The sequence below is a fragment of the Pseudoliparis swirei genome, chromosome 15, assembly GCF_029220125.1.
Source record: "Pseudoliparis swirei isolate HS2019 ecotype Mariana Trench chromosome 15, NWPU_hadal_v1, whole genome shotgun sequence".
NCBI classification, from domain to species: domain Eukaryota; kingdom Metazoa; phylum Chordata; class Actinopteri; order Perciformes; family Liparidae; genus Pseudoliparis; species Pseudoliparis swirei.
This window is the reverse complement of record NC_079402.1, coordinates 2,987,286-3,007,190: the sequence shown is the minus strand read 5'-3', so window position 1 is coordinate 3,007,190 and position 19,905 is coordinate 2,987,286. Positions and strand designations below refer to the sequence as shown.

The following is a 19,905-nucleotide window of genomic DNA, read 5'->3' as shown; positions in this document are numbered from 1 at the left end:
ATTTCACCAACAAGCTCTCCCAGGTGATCCACTGTCAAAATGCTTGAATGGCAAGCAATGTGCGCTGTCATTTTCAGCTCGGCTAACTTCACAGAGTGGTCAATTCTCACTGTTGTTATGCCACTGTCAAACAATGTACGCACTCGACAACTGGAGAACGGAGCAGCATTTCGAATGTGTTTCCCCGTTTTGCTGTGGTTTTGGAGATCACTGTGGTGCGCACGAATCTCGGTTTTGCAGTACCGACAAAAAGCTTTGGTATCATCCCCAGCCACACGTTCTATCCATTCTTTAATTCCGTTTTCACTTTCCCATTCTTTCGTATATTTCTTCCCGTATTTAGCCCACTTACCGGGTGGCATGTTTCTCCAGTGTAGCTAGCTACACTAACTACCAGACCAGAGTTGGGATCGAGCGGGTCGCGGGAGACTGAGAGCGGCGAGAGCTTTAGGTGCGTGTGTGTATGTGGGCGTGTCCCATGTCCATGTGTGTACGTGCTGATCTGGAGTCAGTTTGGTAGGATTTGGGTAGAAATAAATTATTTCATTTAAAATATGGATTTTTATTTAAAGATATTCATGTAATTTGCATGCAAAATAGGTCTACCCGAACCAGCGGACAAAAAATTCAACCCGCGGCAACACTTCAAAAGTAGCCCAATTCCGCGGGAAAACCGCGGACCTGGCAACAGCTTGGTTCTGTGCTTGGACCAATTTTATTTACCTTATACATGCTTCCTTTGGGCAATATTATCAGGAAACACTCCATAAACTTTCATTGTTATGCAGATGACACTCAACTATATTTATCGATAAAACCAGAGGAGAGCAACCAACTCTGTAAAATTCAAGCATGTCTTAAAGACATAAAAACATGGATGACCTGCAACTTCTTGATGTTAAACTCAGACAAAACCGAAGTAATTTTAATCGGCCCTGAGCACCTCAGAGATCAATTATCTGGTGATGTGGATTCTGTAGACGGCATTGCCCTGGCATCCAACACCACTGTAAAGAATCTTGGCGTTATCTTTGATCGGGACTTGTCCTTTAACTCCCACGTAAAGCAAATCTCAAGGACTGCATTCTTTCATCTACGTAATATTTCAAAAATCAGGCACATCTTGTCTCAAAAGATGCAGAAAAATTGGTTCACGCGTTCGTTACTTGAGACTGGATTACTGCAACTCCTTATTAGCAGGCTGCTCTAATAAATCTCTTAGGTCCCTCCAGTTGATCCAGAATGCTGCAGCTCGTGTTCTCACTAAAACTAAGAAAAGAGATCACATCACTCCTGCACTAGCTGCTCTGCACTGGCTCCCAGTAAAATCAAGAATCACTTTTAAAATTCTTCTCTTAACCTACAAAGCCTTGATTGGTGATGCTCCATCATATCTTAAGGAGCTTGTCGCACCATATTGCCCCACTAGAGAGCTACGCTCACTAAATGCGGGACTACTTGTAGTTCCTAGAGTCTTAAAAAGTAGAATGGGAGCCAGAGCCTTTGGTTATCAAGCTCCTCTTTTATGGAACCAGCTTCCAATTTCAGTCCGGGAGGCAGACACAGTCACCTCGTTTAAGAGTAGACTTAAGACCTTCCTCTTTGACAGAGCTTATAGTTAGGGCTGAATCAGGTTTGCCCTGGTCCAGCCCCTTGATATGCTGCTATAGGCTTATAGCTGCCGCGGGATGTTTTAGGATGCACTGAGTACCTATCTCCTCTTTTTTCTCTCCTTAAGGATGAATTTTCATCTCTCAATCACACGTTACTAACTCTGCTTTCTCCCCGGAAGTCCTTTTGTCTTTACGTCTCATGGGGTCATCGGACCCTATGAGACGGCATAGATCCTATCTGCCTGATGGATCGTCTGGGTCGTGGAATTGCGGCTCATGACTACGCCACTGTCCTGTTGAGACTCCGCGCACTCCTCCTCCCCACCGCCATCTGCCTGATGGATCGTGGAGGTCTCCATCGTGGAATATGCCTACTATGAACTATTCATACACTCTGTCATATTCATTGAATGTATTTTAACTCTAAATCTGTCCTTCTGTACACATTACATCTATTGCATCTGTCCATCCTAGGAGAGGGATCCTCCTCTGTTGCTCTCCTCCAGGTTTCTTCCCTTTTTTTCCCCCTGAAGGGTTATTTGGGAGTTTTTCCTGGTCCGATGTGAGGTTTTGGGGCAGGGATGTCTATGTGTACAGATTGTAAAGCACTCCGAGACAAATTTGTAATTTGTGAAATTGGGCTATACAAATAAACTGAATTGAAACTGAATTGAATTGAACACTGCCTGTGGGGGAGGATTCATCTATATTATGGCCATCTGCCGTTCAGCCGGAGTCCCCGTCAAGCGCGTCCATCGCATCCTCGTCGCCAATTTGTGGTGGAAATAAATGTTCCTTTACCTTGTGAGAGATCAAAAGTAGTTTAAGCATGGTTGACCCATAACACTTTATTATAGTAACAAGTTTACAAGTCATCAACCAAACGCTAAATAACAAACAAGTCATGAAAACATTCAGCTGAATGGAGCAGAATCCCTGAGACCTCTCTCGAAGCCGTCAGAAATAACTGCTGCTGTCTCAGTGCAAGACTGCAACCTTTATACATCTCAGAGACAATCCACATTCCAAAGTCTTCTGTTTCCAGTCAAGCTCGGTTTGGTCATTACCTCAAGACCCCTGGGTTGTGACCTTTTCCCATGAGAGCCTGGGTTGTGACCTTTTCACATGACCCCACACAGGATTAGATTATCCTCCATAGACATTTGGGAGGGACAACTGTTTAACACATTCCAGGAGAGAGAGAACTTCTAAAACACATTTTTCCCCGACAATTAGTATTGTATTGTATTTGTGTATGCATATATGTTGTATATATATTCATATATATTTTATTTTGTATTTTTATATTTTACTTTGTATACTTTGCACAGTCATTGTATTATATTTGTTTGTGTGTGTATATATATATACTGTACATATATGTTTCATTTTATATACATATATATATACTTCATTTTGTATTTTATATTTTACTTGTATACATCTATATCTTTCATCCCTGTTTTTTATATTTTATATGTTATATTTTATTCTCGTGTGTTTAGTTTATTGGTGCTGCTACTGTGATGACAAATTTCCCCTTGGGGGATTAATAAAGTATCTATCTATCTATCTATCTATCTGTATGTCGTTAGACAGGTGACCATGGAGAGTTTCATCAGTCTCATCCTTCGCCTGGACTGCATGTACAGTAAGTGACGTCAAGTGGGACGTTTGCCTTGTAAATAGGTTAAAATGCACATCTTCATATTAATAGATCCTGTAGGGTTCAGATAAAATGACATGTCACATTATTGGGGTTGGCTGTGGCTCATGGGGATGAGTGGTCGTCCTGTAACGACAAAGTACTTGGTTTGATTCCCGCTCTCCCCATAGTTGTATTTTGAAGTGTCCTTGAGCAAGACACCGAACCCCCGGTCGCTCCCCGGGCTCGTCACTGCAGCCCATTACTCGTTAATAACGAAGGATGTGTCGAATGCAGAGAAGTTTAGTGGATGTACATTTTAATGTACACTTAACTCAACAAGGAAGATGGATGGCAGGATTCCCCCGGAAATACAGGAGTAGACACTTCAAAAGAGTGTTTTCTTTCATTTATAAAGTTGCTTGATGGATGGCTCACCTGCCTGAAGTGAGAAATGCAGACATGCTAAATTTACACAAACCTATGAAAACTTCCGTGAAATCATATGGATATCCGTGAGAGAGAATGTGCATGTTCTGTCTGTGTTTGCGACAGGTCCCTCCTCTAACTAACTGCATTTTTTTGTGTGCATACAAATCGTAAGCTTGAACATACAATGTGAAATATAACAGTTTGTTTCCAAAGTGGATCATTCTTAACACTTATTAGTCACATAGTGTAAGGAGCAATACCGGTGCAATAACCCTGTACATAATGTCTGGACATAATATATAGAATAGTTATAGTACACACTGTTTTTTAACATGTAAATATCACCACTAACATTGTGAATCCAACCATGCTTTGTGAACTGTATATGCTGTTTATGCCGTCATATCAATATACTTCATTTATATAATCCTCAGATGTCACCTTGTACCGTGTTTAGCCACAAGGGGCAGTAGTGCAACTCAAACCTGGGAACATTAGAGGTCAGTCTTCATGAAATCCTGAATTCTACACAGTGTCTATCCTAAACATCCTTTTTTAAATGGTGCATCAATAAAGATACATTTTATTACAGTTTTTCTCCATTGCTTTGGCTCAATTCTTAAAACAGAAATTATATTCTCAAAGCTCTTAGTGCATTTGGTAAAATAGCCTATATGGTTCAGCACAACTACATAGATCACCTTCAAAAGGTCATATCTCACCCAAAACAGTTAACTCAAGCTTCAAAACCAAATCATTTTCTCATAAAAATAGTCAGTGCCCCCAAAATGAAAACTTCCTTCTCGATTGCTGTGGCTCATCTCTCTCTCGAAAAAAAAATGAGAATTCTCAAAGCTTTAAATACATTTGCCAAAATAACCTAGATGGTTTAGCAAAACACTATGGCACACCTGCAAAAGGTCATATCTCTCCCAAAACAGATAACTCATCAGTCAAAACTAATTCCTTTTCTCATACAATTGTGCAGGTGATGATGTACACAAGGAGGAAATTATCCCAAGATGTTTTGCAGAGAACAACCACTTGACTGAGAAGCAACAGTCGGTTTAGACCAGCAAGATGTATTCAATTGGTAATTGGGCTAACTGAAGGCAATTGTACCGAACCGTTTGCACAGATGTGCTAAATCATTTGAAATGTGTGCAAGCTGTAGGCAATTGTCCTTGTCATTTGCAAGGAGTTTCTAAAACAATTGCAATTTGATTAAAGAAATGAGAAATTTTAATCTGTTGTGAACAAGTTCCCAGTGGTTTGGAGGTTTGCACGAGTTGTTTTGCGAATGTCATTTCTGTTTCAAGAATTGAGCCAAAACAATGGAGAAAAACTGTAAACACAAATTTCGTACTAATACTAATTGATACGTGATTGACATTAGCAGTAAACAGGCGGTTGATTAACACATTTGTAACCCAAATAAATCACCAAGTACACACATCTTCACCGAATTTAAGAGTTTTATTTTGTTTATAAGAGACAAGTTATAACATAGTCTTTGAAATGTGTTTGGATAATGTCTTAATTTTTGTAACGCACCATGGAAAGATACGTGATTAAGTCTACTAATAATACAAAAAGAAAGTTCAGTAGTCATTGACATACAATAGGACTCCAATCTTACATAAAGTAAGATTGGAGGCGGTCGCATTTTTTCTCTCCCTCCCCCTTCCCATGATCTTCCCTTCCCTGCTTGGCTTCTCTCGTCATGTCTTGTTTGTCTCTATACTGGAGAGACTCTCTACGCATCGCTCTTCGAACTAAAAACCATGGACGTAATCAACTGGTCCTTAAACGCAATTGACACCATCTTCTCGACGAGAAGCTCGGGTTCGGGGGAACCTGCCTGTCCTGCTGGGACGAATGTTGCTGGATACACGATGGACGCGTGGGCGAAGTGGCGGGTCTTGTGCCTAGCACCACTCTCCGTGGAGGACGAGAAGACATCTACCTATTCGGAACTATGATTACAGGATTTCTGCTGTTTGGATTTGGCGCTGCCCTGGCTTATCGGAAAATTAAGGAAACGGTGACAGCTGTAAAAGGCCCCCTAAGGCTGCCCGACATGATTGACGTTGGGTAGAGTTGTTGGCACTCAGACTGTGGCATTAAACCGCCAGAATGATAACATCGTGGAGAAGCTGACGGCTCTGCAAATGAAAGTGGATCGATTTGAAATTTTATTGGCAAACGGGAGGAAGATGGAGGAATAGTGGTTGCGCAAAAAATGCAGCTACTGGAAGACCAAACAATCCCAATCTTATCTGCTTTCGGCTCCCTTACCCGGACGGGCCTTGGCCAAGGCCGTTACTGGAACAACAACTCCCCCGAAGATCACTGAAACGAGAATCTCTCTCATTCCTTTCCCCCTATCCACAGACACCTGTGGTTGTTTTCTCCCAGGACCTTTCAAGGCTATCTCCATGGCAACGACCATCTTGCGGACTGAGAACTCTGTCTGTTGTGGCCTGGGGGAGGACGACATACCAGAACACGCACACACGAACTTTCAATAATACTGATTCGCATTCACTACCCCCCTCCCCCCATCCCACGCCTTCGCCTGCTTTTAACCCCCAGTGTGACCGGACGGGGCTGTGCTGGCGCTGCTGTGTTGGCGCCGGACCGGCTGGCTGCTTGTCGGTGCTGGTTACCTTCTGCCCCCAATGGATGGGCTTAGATCACCCAGTTGTTGGATTACCTCCCCTCCCCCCTTCCTACTCGTTGCAAGTCATGTCTAAAATGTATGTGCTTATGTGCTAAGGTGTTTTTCCTGCTCCCACACTGTACCCCTCTCGGGGCATAGTCGGGGGGTTGGTGTTTTTTCTCGCCTTCTTCCCTCATGTTATGCTGTAATCTTTCATCCACCCTTTCTTGTAATTTCGATGCTTTTGTACCTGTACTCTGGCAAACGACAAATAAATATATCAATCAATCAATCAATCAATCAAGTCTCCAAAGCTTTTTTGACCTTAATACATAGCATTGGTTATGTTGTGTTTTCACATTATTGTCTAGCACCCTTTAGTCACAGTTTGTAGTTGTTTACCAGTTACCCTTCACCACCCATCATGCAATGTTATATATGAAAGAAACCCCTCTTTTGAAGTTTCTACTCCTGTATTTCCAGGTGAATCGTGCCGTCCATCTTCCTTGTTGATTTAAGTGTACATTGAAATGTACATCCACTGAAAGTGATGGAGAGACAGGCCATTGATTAATGAAACGTGTGCATGAATGCACCTTTTGTCACAGCTTGCATACATAATGATGTGACATCATCTCTTTTTATCTGAGACAAGTATTTATTTCCTCTGTCTTCTACACCAGATCAACAGATGATGAGATTCTGACAAGAAGAGTTTGTTTTATTACCTCGGACTCTCGAAGTTGCATGTCTTTTCCATCAGACAATTGTTTATAGATTTCTGTTGAGAAAGCGCAAATTGTGAATACATCTTATACCTTTTAGCTGTAAACATTACAGTTCTTTAACCATACAGGATCTATTAAGTGGGAACTTTCAACATCTCCAATATAAAGATGGGTCTTTTAACCTATTTACAAGGCAAATGGACGTCACTTACTGTACATGCAGTCCAGGCGAAGGATGAGACTGATGAAATTCTCCAGGGTCACCTGCCCAGAGGAGGCGCCGTAGCGCAGCGCCATCAAGCTGAGCATGTCGTCCTTGATCCTCATCCCTGTTCAACACACACAGGAAGAGCTTCAGAGGACTTTAGGAATGTAGGTTATTCTCCGAAACATCCTGGTCGCTTACGCAATGAGCCAGGAATGCACATCGGCGTCAAACATGCACGTTTGACCTCATTTGAACGAGCATCAGACTTTATTCTGTGTGTGTGTTGTGGCTTCTTTCTCAAACCCAGCTATATTTACAAGGTATTGCAACATATTTGACATTTGTCTTCAAAATATTATGGGAATGATTGGAACTCAACGCTTGCCGATTAATGCAAGTTTTGTTTTTGCATATAAATCATGAGCTTGAACAGGTTTACGAGCCAAGAGTCAAATGCAAATGAGGTTGTAATTGTCATTGTAAAACACGGGGAGGACTTTAACAGTAGCACTTTGTGATGTCATACATGTCATTGCACCGAGGCCATTTATTGCTCCACTTGAATATAATCAGTTCCTTCTGATTTTTGGCAGCTCAAACAAGCCGTGAACACATTATGCTAAACTTATAGCAATCAGAGCCTCCACATCAAGCAGACAATGAGCAGCTTGAGTCTAGTTTCATGCAAATCAATATTCAACCTGATGTTTCCTCCATTTGTTGGTCCCCATCTACATCTGTCTCTTTAGCATCTGGATGCTCCTCCATGCTCCCCAGCTAGTTGCTATCTGTGTATGTCTGCTGTGTGGTGCGGACCCTGTGTGGTACAGCTGGTTTATTAGAGACGTGTGAAAATGTTTGGCTACTTTGAGGATGTTCCTGTCGTGGTGAGGCTGAGCCTAAACAGGTAGGTTGCACGCCATGAAGCCAGAGTCTGGTGAAGACGAGCAGTCAATTTTTAATATGTTTTCTTATTAGACTCAGCTAAGCTTCCTCAGTCTATGCATGCCTTTTGTAGAAGAGGTTGGAGCAGGGGTGTCAAACTCATTTTCACCGTGGGCCACATCAGCATCATGGCTGCCCTCTTAAAGGGCCGGTGTTCCTGAGACACTCTATAAACTACTCCCAAAGATATTGTTAAATAACTCTCTTTGCAATTGATTATTGTTTATTTGAGTGTAGAAATGTTGTACAAAAGAAAACGTCTCTAATATTATAACATAAATCCATTTCATTGGAAACCTTCAAAATAAAAGCTCAGGATGTTTTCTTTGAAAGTTCTATAAGAAAAGGGGATCCTATCATATGTCTTTTCAAGTGGTCAGGGGCCACATAAAATGACATGGTGGGCCCTGTGTTTGACACCTGTGAGTTAGAGGTAACACAACACGTCTTCTTTGTACTTCATCAAATATCAGTTTACTTTTTTAATGTAATGTTTCCACGTGTGCACGCACTGTTCACATCTTCTTTTTGATGTTTCCCTGTGCAGTTTGGTCCTGACTTTTAAATAGCACAACTATATGTGTCGGTTGAGCCATTCAATACATTTATAATCAGGGGACCAGATGGATGGTCTACCTGAAGCTTCGAAAGCATTCCTCAGCTCATTCAGTGACAGAGTTCCAGTCAGTGAAACGTCAGTCAGGAAGAAAATGTCCTGTTTAAAAAACAGAAAACAACAACAACGATCAGTTCGATCCTCCATATTCATATTTAGATGCACATGTATTAAAGGTAGAACAAAGAAGCTGATATATACAGTATACTTTTTACCTTGTACTCTGCAACCTTCTTCCACAGACGAACAAATTCCTCCCCATTCAGTTTGCCGGAGATGGATGTCTAACCTGACGTTAAGGTATCAGAGCCGTTTATGTGCGGTAAACAAGCGAAAGGGAAACCACACGCTCGTCATGTTTTTAATGTGCATTACTCATATGTTTAAGCATAACTGCAATCACAATAAGAGATTTAGTTTGACCAGATAAGCAGCTTGGATGGAAGAGATGTGTGTGTGTGTGTGGGGGGGGGGGGGGGGTATGAATCTATTGGTGTGTTATTAAGTTATACCAGATCATAATCAATGTCACATCCATCACAAGAGGATACATCCATCAGAGCAACCATGCTGCGGCAGGCATCAAGGCTGAAGCCCCCAGATTTCAAGTCTCCTAAGAAAACGTAGAAAAAAGAAGATGACTTGGGACATATTTAGGATTATCATTCACAATCACAACAACGTCTCTTCTATGGAGCTCTTGTGCTCTTCGTCAACCCTGTAAAGTCCAAACCTTTCAGGATGTTTTCATTGAGAAGCTTCTGGAGCTGCTCGGCATCCACTTCTTCATACTGGAAATGGACGGAAGACAAGATGTCAAATACTTTGGGGGACTTTCTCTCAAGCTTAAAAGGGGAGGGGCTTTGGAGGTGGGGCTTCAAGCTATCTGTTGGTCATGCATGGTTAGTTTGCTGTTTAAAAACAGCTGGGGCTGGAAATGACAAATTGAGGTTACAGGACCCAAAAGTTGTTGTAAATTAAATTAAGATGAAATAATAAAATTAAATTAAATAATCCATAAACCTGAGGGGTAAATTATCCATTATGTTACATGTCATTTAGCAGACGCTTTTATAGAATATATCCAAAGCGACTTAAAATCCTTACTCTGTAGACACAGCTACGGGGAGCAATTGAGGGTTAAGTGTCTTGCTCATGGACACATCGACTAGGGTGGGGATTGAACCTCCAACCCCCTGATTGAAAGACAGACCTGCTAACCACTGAGCCATAGTCACCATATTCCTACTAATTACCGCTCTCACTTTATACTGAACATAGTAATTTGACCTATTGTTCCCATCAATTAATATTTGTGTCATTCATTTTGAATAAGAGGTCAAATCAATATGATTAGGCCAGTTAGCCAATATAAATATTACCTTGTCGGAGTTCTGGCGGAAAAACTTTTTCTTCTTCTCGTCTTCTTGCACATTTTTGGTCTTTTTGACCTGGAGATTTAAAAAAGAGAAAGAGAGGATGAGAGAATAACTTGACCTCAAATTAAATGTGTCAAACCTTATTTCACAATAAGTACAGTTCAGGACACCAACGACATTGTGATATTATTTAAGCTTGCACACCGTCTGAACTGGCTCTTCGTTGTGTTGACCGTAATTCTCACTGTGGGGGGGAAAGGTCAAAGACATTGCACGTTAATACCAGTTAATACCAGTTAATACCAGTCATGTGGGACAGATGCCATGCAGAAGATTCGAGCGTGCGTACTAGCTCTGAGTCTCCGACTTGGTGATGATGGTCAGTAAGAAGGAGGCCGTATCGTTGGATTTGAAGGTGGACGGCACGATCAGGTACTCGCCAGGCTTCAGCGAGAAGTACTCCGTCAACTCGCGTGCGTTCATGTAGGTTTTAGTTTGGGCAACGGCTAACTGGTTGAAGAACGATGCCGGGAACTTGCCCTTCTGCGCCTTGTGCTGAAGTGATAAATATATATTTCAGTTCACTAGAAAGCTGCACAATGTGGATGGAGAACATTCATTCAGTGTTGAATAGGAATATGAAGTTGTTTCTTACCTGTTCCTTCACCTTGAGTGGAAGATGAGTTCATGTGGGGGACAAAAAAAGCATGTCAAAAAATAAACTTTCAGTTCAGATAATGTATTATAACCAGCATACATACAGATACAGTCACTCTAAAGTAAAAGTGGACTCTGACCACGACTTGAACCTGCCTTGAGACTTTGTTCTCTAACCTACAAACGGGTCGCGTGGACTTTGACTGGTCGTCCATTTATTGTGTTGACATTTGATTTACAGCCACCTTTTTTTTACTATATAAATGCTTGAAAACCTGAGCTGTCCCGTCAATGATTGAATGTTGAAAGCTCTCGGTAGCTGATTGAGTCGCTTTTTCACTCTCTTTGTTATTGATGTTTTTATTAAATTCTTACTATTCTTAGCCTCTGTCTCACAGCCACACGTACAGTTCCCTCACTGGAGCTGCGTTACTTTTGAATGTGCAACGTCAGCTTCGCTAATTTGATGACGAAGGAGAAGGGGCGTACCGATAAGTGCTGGGGAAAACATACGGTACATGTTGAGGACAATGTGAGAGAATAGATGACATCATACTGGTGTTGTTGTTGTTGGTGTGCATCGTGTATTAATCTCTGGTTATGCTCACCTTGAAGGAACATTGTACCAAAGAAAGATTATTTATATGTTCATGCATTTTGTGGCCCAGATCTAAAAGGTATTAACAAACCATAACTCTGTCCATGGTAACACCAGAAGGTTTGCAATTACATTCATCACCATCCCATAATGTGTCTATGCAATGGTGATGTTGTTCACTGCCCCAATACATACCACGCAGTTTAGATAGCACGGAGTGATTTATAACCCAGCTCATTAAACTCTTTGGCTCAGCTCATTGAACTCCACATGGCTCACGTTATGCTCACAACATTCAAAGTCAATAACATTTCATAAGGTTGACGAACAGAAAACGGGATTTGTCAGTACGTGTCACGGCAAGACGAGCCAAGCCGTGTCATTATCCCCCGAAAAGAATGTGTCAGCGGCCGTCTGGAGGAGTTCAGAAGGGATTAAGATGTGAGTCCATCCATTTGGTGCTCGATGCATTGAAGGACTAATGTTACACAGAGTTTAGTAAATTAGATAAGTAATTATTTTAAATGTGTTGTCATTTAATGTAGATAGCGCCTTCATTAAATTTAATTTATTAACTGTGAAGCGATTGTTACACTGGGAAAACATATTGACCCAGACCATGGAATGATGAAAGTAATAATCAGTAAGATTTTAAAAAAATAAAACCTTGTTTTTTACACTATTTATGGTCAACGTTTTTTATTAGTAATATCCATTCTGTAATTATCCTGACACTAGCGACCCTCCTGATACTGCGACGGACAATATTTACCTCAAATACAGAGATTCCAATGTGGAGGTTTTCGGTCATGTGTCTGTTCCTCTTGTCGGGCTTTTGCATGAGCGACAACAGCACATTTTTATCGCTGTCTTTCCCCGAATATTCACCGGTGAGCTTGACTCGATACTGGGGATTAGTCCAGTAGCTGTCTGAAAGAGAGAAAGGGGGGATACATTTGATTTGCATTGTGTCATATTGCAAAGAGTAGGGTGAGTGATTTGATTTTCAACATTAAAATCAATATGCATCGGGTATTACTGATGGAAATATAAGATAAATTTGAACAGTCGTCAAGCTCATCATGTTGTAACTTGTAGAAATGAGGAATATGTAAATGATTGTCATATAACAGAGTGAAGTAGTTGCAAGTGTTGCGTAATAAGGAGCATGACCCAATTATTTTCATCATCCACTTTAATTGTCTTACTTTTACTGGATGGAAACAAGTGTGAACAAGATAAGGGACCCTGTAAAAATAATGTTACGGACAAGTCTTATCGTAACAGCACTTTGTGGCGCTCTTTCTATGCAAATTAAATTTCACAATATGAGCTTTGCTGTAATATGTTGCTGGAATTGTGATTTTGACTTTTTTTGCTGGTTATTTTGCGCTCTAATTTAAGCAAATGTAAAACCAGAAGACTTTCTACCGCCACAGTCTTTCAAACAACAACAGCTAATGAAGCAGTTCTATCTTAGCGCAGAGTTTATGCCATGCAACGCCGGATAAGAGATGTCAGGAGTCATCTGACGCAACCGTCAACCTCACCATTCATGCAGAACACATCATTCACTAAGAGATTATCTTTGGGTTTCTTTCAATTCGTTAAGATTTAAACATAATCCATGGTTTCAGAGGGATTATTAAAAGTGAGTTGGGGCAGGCTCACATGCACCAATGCACTAAAAGGCAGGTAACAAAGCACAGAAAAGCTTGAATAACAACACACACAGGGAGACATCACTCCACTTCATCTTTAGAAAGAACATCGTGGTTCTCAAGGAACACGTCTCATCTATGCCATCCTGTGACACATAGTAATACCACAGTTTTATTAGGTTAAAGCTCAGACGTCCGAGGAGTACCTCTGTTGTTAAAGCATCCGCCGGCCGTCGTTCCTGCGACCCATCGGCCCTCGTGGACGGTGGTCTTCCACTGAGAGGACTTCTCATCGAGGAAGTCGGGACATGTGGCGCAGATGTCCAGATCGGTGTAGAACATACAGAAGTCCTCCAGGTTCATCCTGATGACGTCAGAGATTTATTTTGATACAGTAGAATGAATATTTAACACCTAACCCTATAAATACAGTCGATTCATGATATATTCCTTCTGTATCAGGTGGAGTAGGAAGCATTCATGAATCCCTTTTCGGGTAATTCTATTACGTAAGAGGTGTGCAGATGAAATCTCGTATATTCAAAATGTACCTGCTGTTTACTCAATGACTCAACAGCTCCCTTTGTTTATTTATGAATTTACAAGTTTGCAAAGTAAAGACTAATTAATAATGACAATAATTCAAACTTCTAGAGCGCTTTTCTCAATAGACAAAGACGCTTTAATTGACCAATTTCATAAGGTACTTTGCGTCTGAGGAGATATTTGCAATCCTGAAACCGAATTTCTTTTTAACATAAATGCCCAAACCAAAAGCCTTAAACCCTGAACCCCCAGGGTCTCACTGACGTCACCTGTTAAGTGGTTGAGTGTGAGAGGGGAGGGGGGGGGGATACTAAGTGACAATTGTGGGTATTTATTTTATACTTTTTTATTCCCCAGTTTAAAAGTCTTCCAGACTCTTTCCTCACGAGATGAGACGTCATTTCTAAATAATCTATTTACTACTACTAATAATATTTTTATATTTATATATAAATTATATTATTATTATTATTATTATTATATTATTGTCAACAATGTACCAGATAGAGTTTGCTTACCAAAACTCTCCATCGTCGGCAACTGAAAGGCACAGGTCCCGGTCGTTGGCGCTCAGGGTTTGCCACAGAGGTGACCTTGAAGACAGCATGTTAAACATGAGGATGTATGAGTTGCAGCAGGTCTCTCAGAGATAAGTCGTAACACGTCCTCAGGCTTTCTTTTTAATATACAAATACAGAGCAGGAGGTAACCTGCCTTCAAGGCAGATGTTTGCAGCGCTTCCCTGTCACTCACTAAATCGGTTTAGAATAAACCCAGGAATCTTTTTCAGATAACTTTTTTTTACAGGCTTCTCACACACCTATAGCAGATGACCTTTTCAAGACTTTTGTTACCTACAGGCAACGACAGTGATTATATTTCAAAAAAGCAAAAGGCCATGACTCTCGTGTTCCTCTTCTAGAAGCCCTTTCACAGTGTTTCAGTGTCACCGACAGGAAGCTACCTTAAAGAGCATTGATTCGCTTATATTATGGAAAAACATCAGACTCTTGCTTGTTAACAACCTGTTGACTTTTCAAAAAGAAGTTGACATAGAAAGTGGTGGAATTCATGCTTTAGAAATGAGTGTTTGTGTGTCTGACAGTAATGAACTCTTATAACTTGTCTTGTCAACGGGAAAATAACCTCAATATTACTGCAAACTAGAGCCGTGAAACATTCCCTCAGAGAGAGACCTCACCCGTCACTCCAGTCTCCGGTCCACTCTCCTTTGCCCCAGGGGTTCCACAGACGCACCAGGTTCTGTTGCTTCCCTCGGCTCATAATCTACCAAGCAGTCATCCCGGGAGACGGCACCATAAATATGTTGCACACAATTAAAAAAAAGGCAATAAATCAGTCCATAAATCTTTTGCAAAATTCTAGCCCAGAGTAATATAATCTTTCTGAGCAGGACTAGGCAGGTGTTTGTTGTGTTATAACTTCTACATGTGACATGGTGCCAATGTTTCGCTTTTTTACATCGCCTGAAGGCTGAAGGTCACCGCAGCTGTGTACAATTCTTGGAAACCAAGACATCCTACACACCAGCCCCTTAAGAGAAATTCTTCACCTGTTTCACACCCGTGACCGTGTAGGCGTGGCCTTGGACCAATCCGTTAGCCAAAATGTTGTTGGCGGATGTCTCCTGCAAGCAAAAAACAAAACATTTCTTCAAAAACATGCATCATTTAATAAACGTTGAATGACGTATCAACACAACATTAGTGAAGTCACATGTGAGTCAAGCGACGTGTCGATGCGGTTGCTTTGATGCTTGTGACTGTCAGGACAAAGAGAAAGTTAGTCTTTTATTACAGTGAAAACAACAATAAATTGTGGTTAAAGCCGCCCGCGTCGAGTGGATCGGTCACGCCCATTCAGGCACGTGCAGTAACAGTTCAGCTCCAGTCAATTCAATTCAGTAAATATCTAATCCCTCCGTTTCATCACTCATAAACCTTCTGCATGAAAAAGAAATAGAAAAAAAGCTTAATAATCATCCGCTTGGAGAGATAAATTTCCCCTGGACGGGCATCCTCACTTTGGAGGTTTCCACTGTTAGACAGATGTTGAATGGCGGGTTACCCTGAGCGTGTTAGGAGAAGGTTTTTCTGAAGATGAGCATACATATTTTGTCTGAGAACATCTGGGAGGCACCCATCAACAACTCTGATGTCATGTTTTATTGACAATTCTGAAGAATATGATCATCAAGAACCGGCCAGTACTGGTTCTTTGTGTGTACTTACCCCTTGAGGTGTACCGCAGCCCATCAGAGATGAGGTCTGGCCCGCTCTGCACATCAGCTCCCACAGGTTGGCCGGGGCGTCCGACAGCTGGATGCACATGTGAACTCCTCCCGTGAAGTCCATCATGGCCTCTGCAGGAGTCCCGGAAATCATGTCGGCGTAGGAGCCGCACACTCTGTCACGAGTGGATGTGGAGTCAGATTATCCAGATTCAAGATAGAAAGCATGCTCACAAAACACATGTATGCCTGAGAAACAATGCACTCTGGGGGTTTCTTACTTGGCGTAGGCTTTCTCCAGCAACGCGGGCCAGAACTCATTTTGGTCTTTGGAGTAAACGAAGATTAGTCTCCCGTTGATTGTTGGTAACTTGTCATCAATGACGACATCCACCCATTTTCCAAATCTCCAGAACTGAATAGTTAACAAAATAAGAGACGGGAATACAAATAAATTATATCATGTAAAATAATAGCACATACAAAAAATTATATTATATATATACATATATGTATGTATAACAATGTAAAAAATATATTATATTATATGATTTTTTAATATTATATATAAAAGAAATTATTATATTATATATATATAATATAATTTGTTTTACATTGTTATATATATATATATATATATATATATAAATAAATATGAACATATGTATATATTATATTCATTTGTCGTCATTTTTATAAATATATATATATAAATATGAATATATATATATAATATTAATTTTTTGACATTTTTATAAATATATATATATATGTATAAATATGAATATATATATAATATTCATTTTTTGACATTGTTATAAATATATATATATATGTATAAATAAATATGAAAATATATCTAATATTCATTTTTAGACATTGTTATAAAATTAGAATACAATTTGTAGACATCATATGTCAATCAGACTCGATGTGCACATTAAAATCTCATTTTAATCCGTTTTTAATCGTAAAATATCAATAACATGTAATATCCAGTTTTGCTGTTAGTATTTACCCTGAAGTGGAAAATCCCGCAGTATTTTTCATTAAATGTTTGCTCAATGGGGAGAACTTTTTCAAGGATATCTTGCTGGAATGTCAGAGATCCGATAGACGCAAGAAACCAGCAGTCTCCTGTGTAGAAGAAAATAAACAGGTCATTGTACAAGCCCAACCAACAGAAATCTACATATGACGAACATTTCCTACCAAGTATTCCTTGACCAAAGTCAAACCTTGAGACGCCGTCAAGTACGAACTGTGGATCCGGAGCAATTTTCTGAAACGGAAGCGTAAACGAGTCAAAAACTAAATACAAGAATGTTATTAATGATATAAATAAGCAGCAGTGAGCAGACATGTGCACCGTCCCGCCTGCCTGCTGGTACTTCACATTGTGTTGCTGTACTGTAAATCACACACACACACACACACACACACGCACACACACACACACACACACAAAACATGAATGTCAAGTTCTGCTGCCAGTAGGTGTTGCTGTTACTATAACTCAATATTGACTTGACAGCTTAAACAAATTCATTTCTATGATGCAACTCAGCATCTGGAAGGTCTTTATACCAAATATGAAGTTGTTCTGATTTACTCGGTCGGAGGGGGGGTTACCAAAAGACACATAAAACTCGACTCAGCTTCCTGTTGGCTTTAGCGCAATGGCTGCTGGGAGTTTTTAACGTCTCCATGTAATACATGTGCCCAACAAGTGTCGTACATCAAGGTGAAACATACTTTGAGGGCTGCTGCATTGAAATTGTGTAGCAAATATATTCATTATAAAATTCTGTTTTTTAAATATTTAAATATACGGTTGAGTTCCCCTTCCGACCTTCATCAATGTCGTACAGCCCATAAACATACACCATCAAAGTAGTGTGTTCGGGATTGTCTGTTTTTTTTACATCTGTTTTCTAATTCCAAAAGAATTAAAGAAACTATCCGCAGAATTTAATTTTAAAAAATTTAAACAACTTGACTGCAAATGTGCTGTTACACACTAACATGCAATTTGGATGGGGTAACTCTAACCCTGTCGGCCCGGTTGACTTAACAGACTGTGAATGACACGCTGGATGAGACATTGACATTCACTGCATTACAGGTTCTCTTCTGGTGAAGAGCTTGAACACACCATCGGCCTCAGCCACTCCACGCGGGCCATGTCAGAGGTGTTCAGGATCCCCTCGCCGAGGGAGATGCAGTCGGGGGGGAACATGTCGTCGATGTACCTCACTCCTCGGATGACGCAGTACTCTTTCAGCTGCTTGTAGTCTTGGTTGAGGAAGTTGTCGGGGTTGTCGAAGGTGCCGTAACCTTTTTGCTTATTACGAGCTTCCATTATGTTGAGACACACACCGGGAAGAGGCATCGCTGCAGGGTTCAGGCTCTGTGGGTCAAAAGGAGATCCAGAACCAGAGTGAGATGAGTGAGAAATGACAGGCCAAACACAGTGAAATTAAGATTTTTTGCTTGGAAGGATGAATAAAAGATACTCCTTGGTATTATGTCTGATATGTTGACCCACAATCTCCCCTAGGTGATCATTCAGAAAGAAGTTGGTTCAAGAATTACACTTCAGAATACTTAAACAAACAAATGTCCCTAATTTCTCCTGCAGTAGTCAAAGTTAAATAAACAATTTGCAATATATAAATAGGGATTAAATAAAAGGACTTTGGCTGAAGTTGTCCGTCCACTGGTGGAAGATCAAGAACCCCAAAGTTCAAATTCAGATGAAGAAATTAAATGAAATCAATGTAGTTTGCTCTCTATAATATTAATGATCATTTTAAAGAGGAGATAAATGGTGCAACACCATCTACAAATCAAACACAAATGATAGGCTTTAAAAACATATATATTGTATACAGTATAAGGTTGTAAATTGGAGTAAAGGTACTTTTTTTCGCTTTCGTTAAAGATTTCTCTCTTATCATTAAGATGAATACATGCCCAGGCTATTATAAACCTCATAGCACGTGATTCATACTATTAAACAATACATCAAACCATTCAGGGACCCTTTGTTCTCTGCAGGGAGCGCTGACTTCAACTTCCTTCAGTCTGTAAACTCGATGTACTGAATACTCATTCCACAACGTTTACTGGAGTCTTAAAGATAAACATAAAGGAATGCAGCCCACAAGAAAGTGTAACTTATAAAGCACATCACCAGTCATAGCATTCGTGATTCAAGTAGCGATAGTATAGGATGTCAAAATATATCTTGACAGGATATCAACATATGTATAAAGGAATATCTAATCTAAAGTAATATGTAGTGCAGGTTGTCACTAGAGATCAATGATAATCACACAAGACGTATGTGTCAGTGTGCAGCAATAGGCTACATGGAAAATCTGAATCCACCTGTTTTCTCGAATATATCCGGCAGATGAAGAACTTACCTCAACAGTTCGTGGGAGGAAATGTGAGAGTGGATCTGCAGGTGAGAGACACGGAGCACTCGTCCCATTTTTATAGCTCCCATAAACACCCGAGGCTACCATGGCAGAGAAGGTGTACATTTATGAGCAAGGAATGTCAGATCATCTTTGGCTGATCTGACGTGCCTTAGGGGGGTGGGAGGGAGGGATGGAAGGAGAGAGAGAGATGGGGGGAGGGAGAGAGAGTTCAATTCAGTTTATTGTTGCCCAATATCACAATTTACAAATTTGCCTGAGAGGGCTTTACAATCTTTACAATCTGTACACATATGACATCCCTGACCTTTGACCTCACATCGGATTAGGAGAAACTCCCAAGAAATAGAGAAAAAAACTTTCACAGGGAAAAAAGGATGAAACCTTCAGGAGAGCAACAGAGGAGGATCCCTCTCCAGGAGTTTCTGTTAATAATTGGCCAATATGTGAAGATGCGGCGGGCAGCTTCCTCTTGACTCAGCAATTATTGATTGATAGATGAATGGATATTAAATCCA

At 40.5% G+C, this 19,905-nt stretch overlaps 1 protein-coding gene across 1 annotated transcript; it reads right to left on the bottom strand.

Annotated features, from left to right (window-relative positions):
• Positions 1-6,813: 6,813 nt before the first annotated feature.
• LOC130205836 (calpain-1 catalytic subunit-like) lies at positions 6,814-18,333 on the bottom strand. Its single transcript, XM_056433395.1, has 21 exons — positions 18,097-18,333; positions 17,154-17,223; positions 16,960-17,078; positions 16,223-16,356; positions 15,943-16,117; positions 15,264-15,338; positions 14,892-14,977; positions 14,209-14,283; positions 13,351-13,508; positions 12,256-12,413; positions 10,884-10,895; positions 10,578-10,783; positions 10,433-10,472; positions 10,232-10,300; positions 9,583-9,640; positions 9,401-9,462; positions 9,065-9,133; positions 8,870-8,948; positions 7,293-7,409; positions 7,081-7,133; positions 6,814-6,893 (listed from the first exon to the last, which is right to left on the bottom strand). The coding sequence occupies exons 1-21, from the start codon at positions 18,331-18,333 to the stop codon at positions 6,867-6,869; spliced, it is 2,079 nt and encodes a 692-aa protein (XP_056289370.1). The 3' UTR covers positions 6,814-6,866.
• Between the last annotated feature and the right edge of the window lie 1,572 nt (positions 18,334-19,905).

Excerpts from the sequence above, each read along its gene's own strand:
- LOC130205836 (XM_056433395.1), bottom strand. The coding sequence starts at position 18,333 with ATGCCTCTTCCCGGTGTGTGTCTCAACATAATGGAAGCTCGTAATAAG. Across the intron at positions 17,079-17,153 it reads CTTTGGTCAAGGAATACTTG|GAGACTGCTGGTTTCTTGCG; the intron begins GTAGGAAATGTT and ends TCTTCTACACAG. Across the intron at positions 12,414-13,350 it reads CGGATGCTTTAACAACAGAG|ACAGCTACTGGACTAATCCC; the intron begins GTACTCCTCGGA and ends TCTCTCTTTCAG.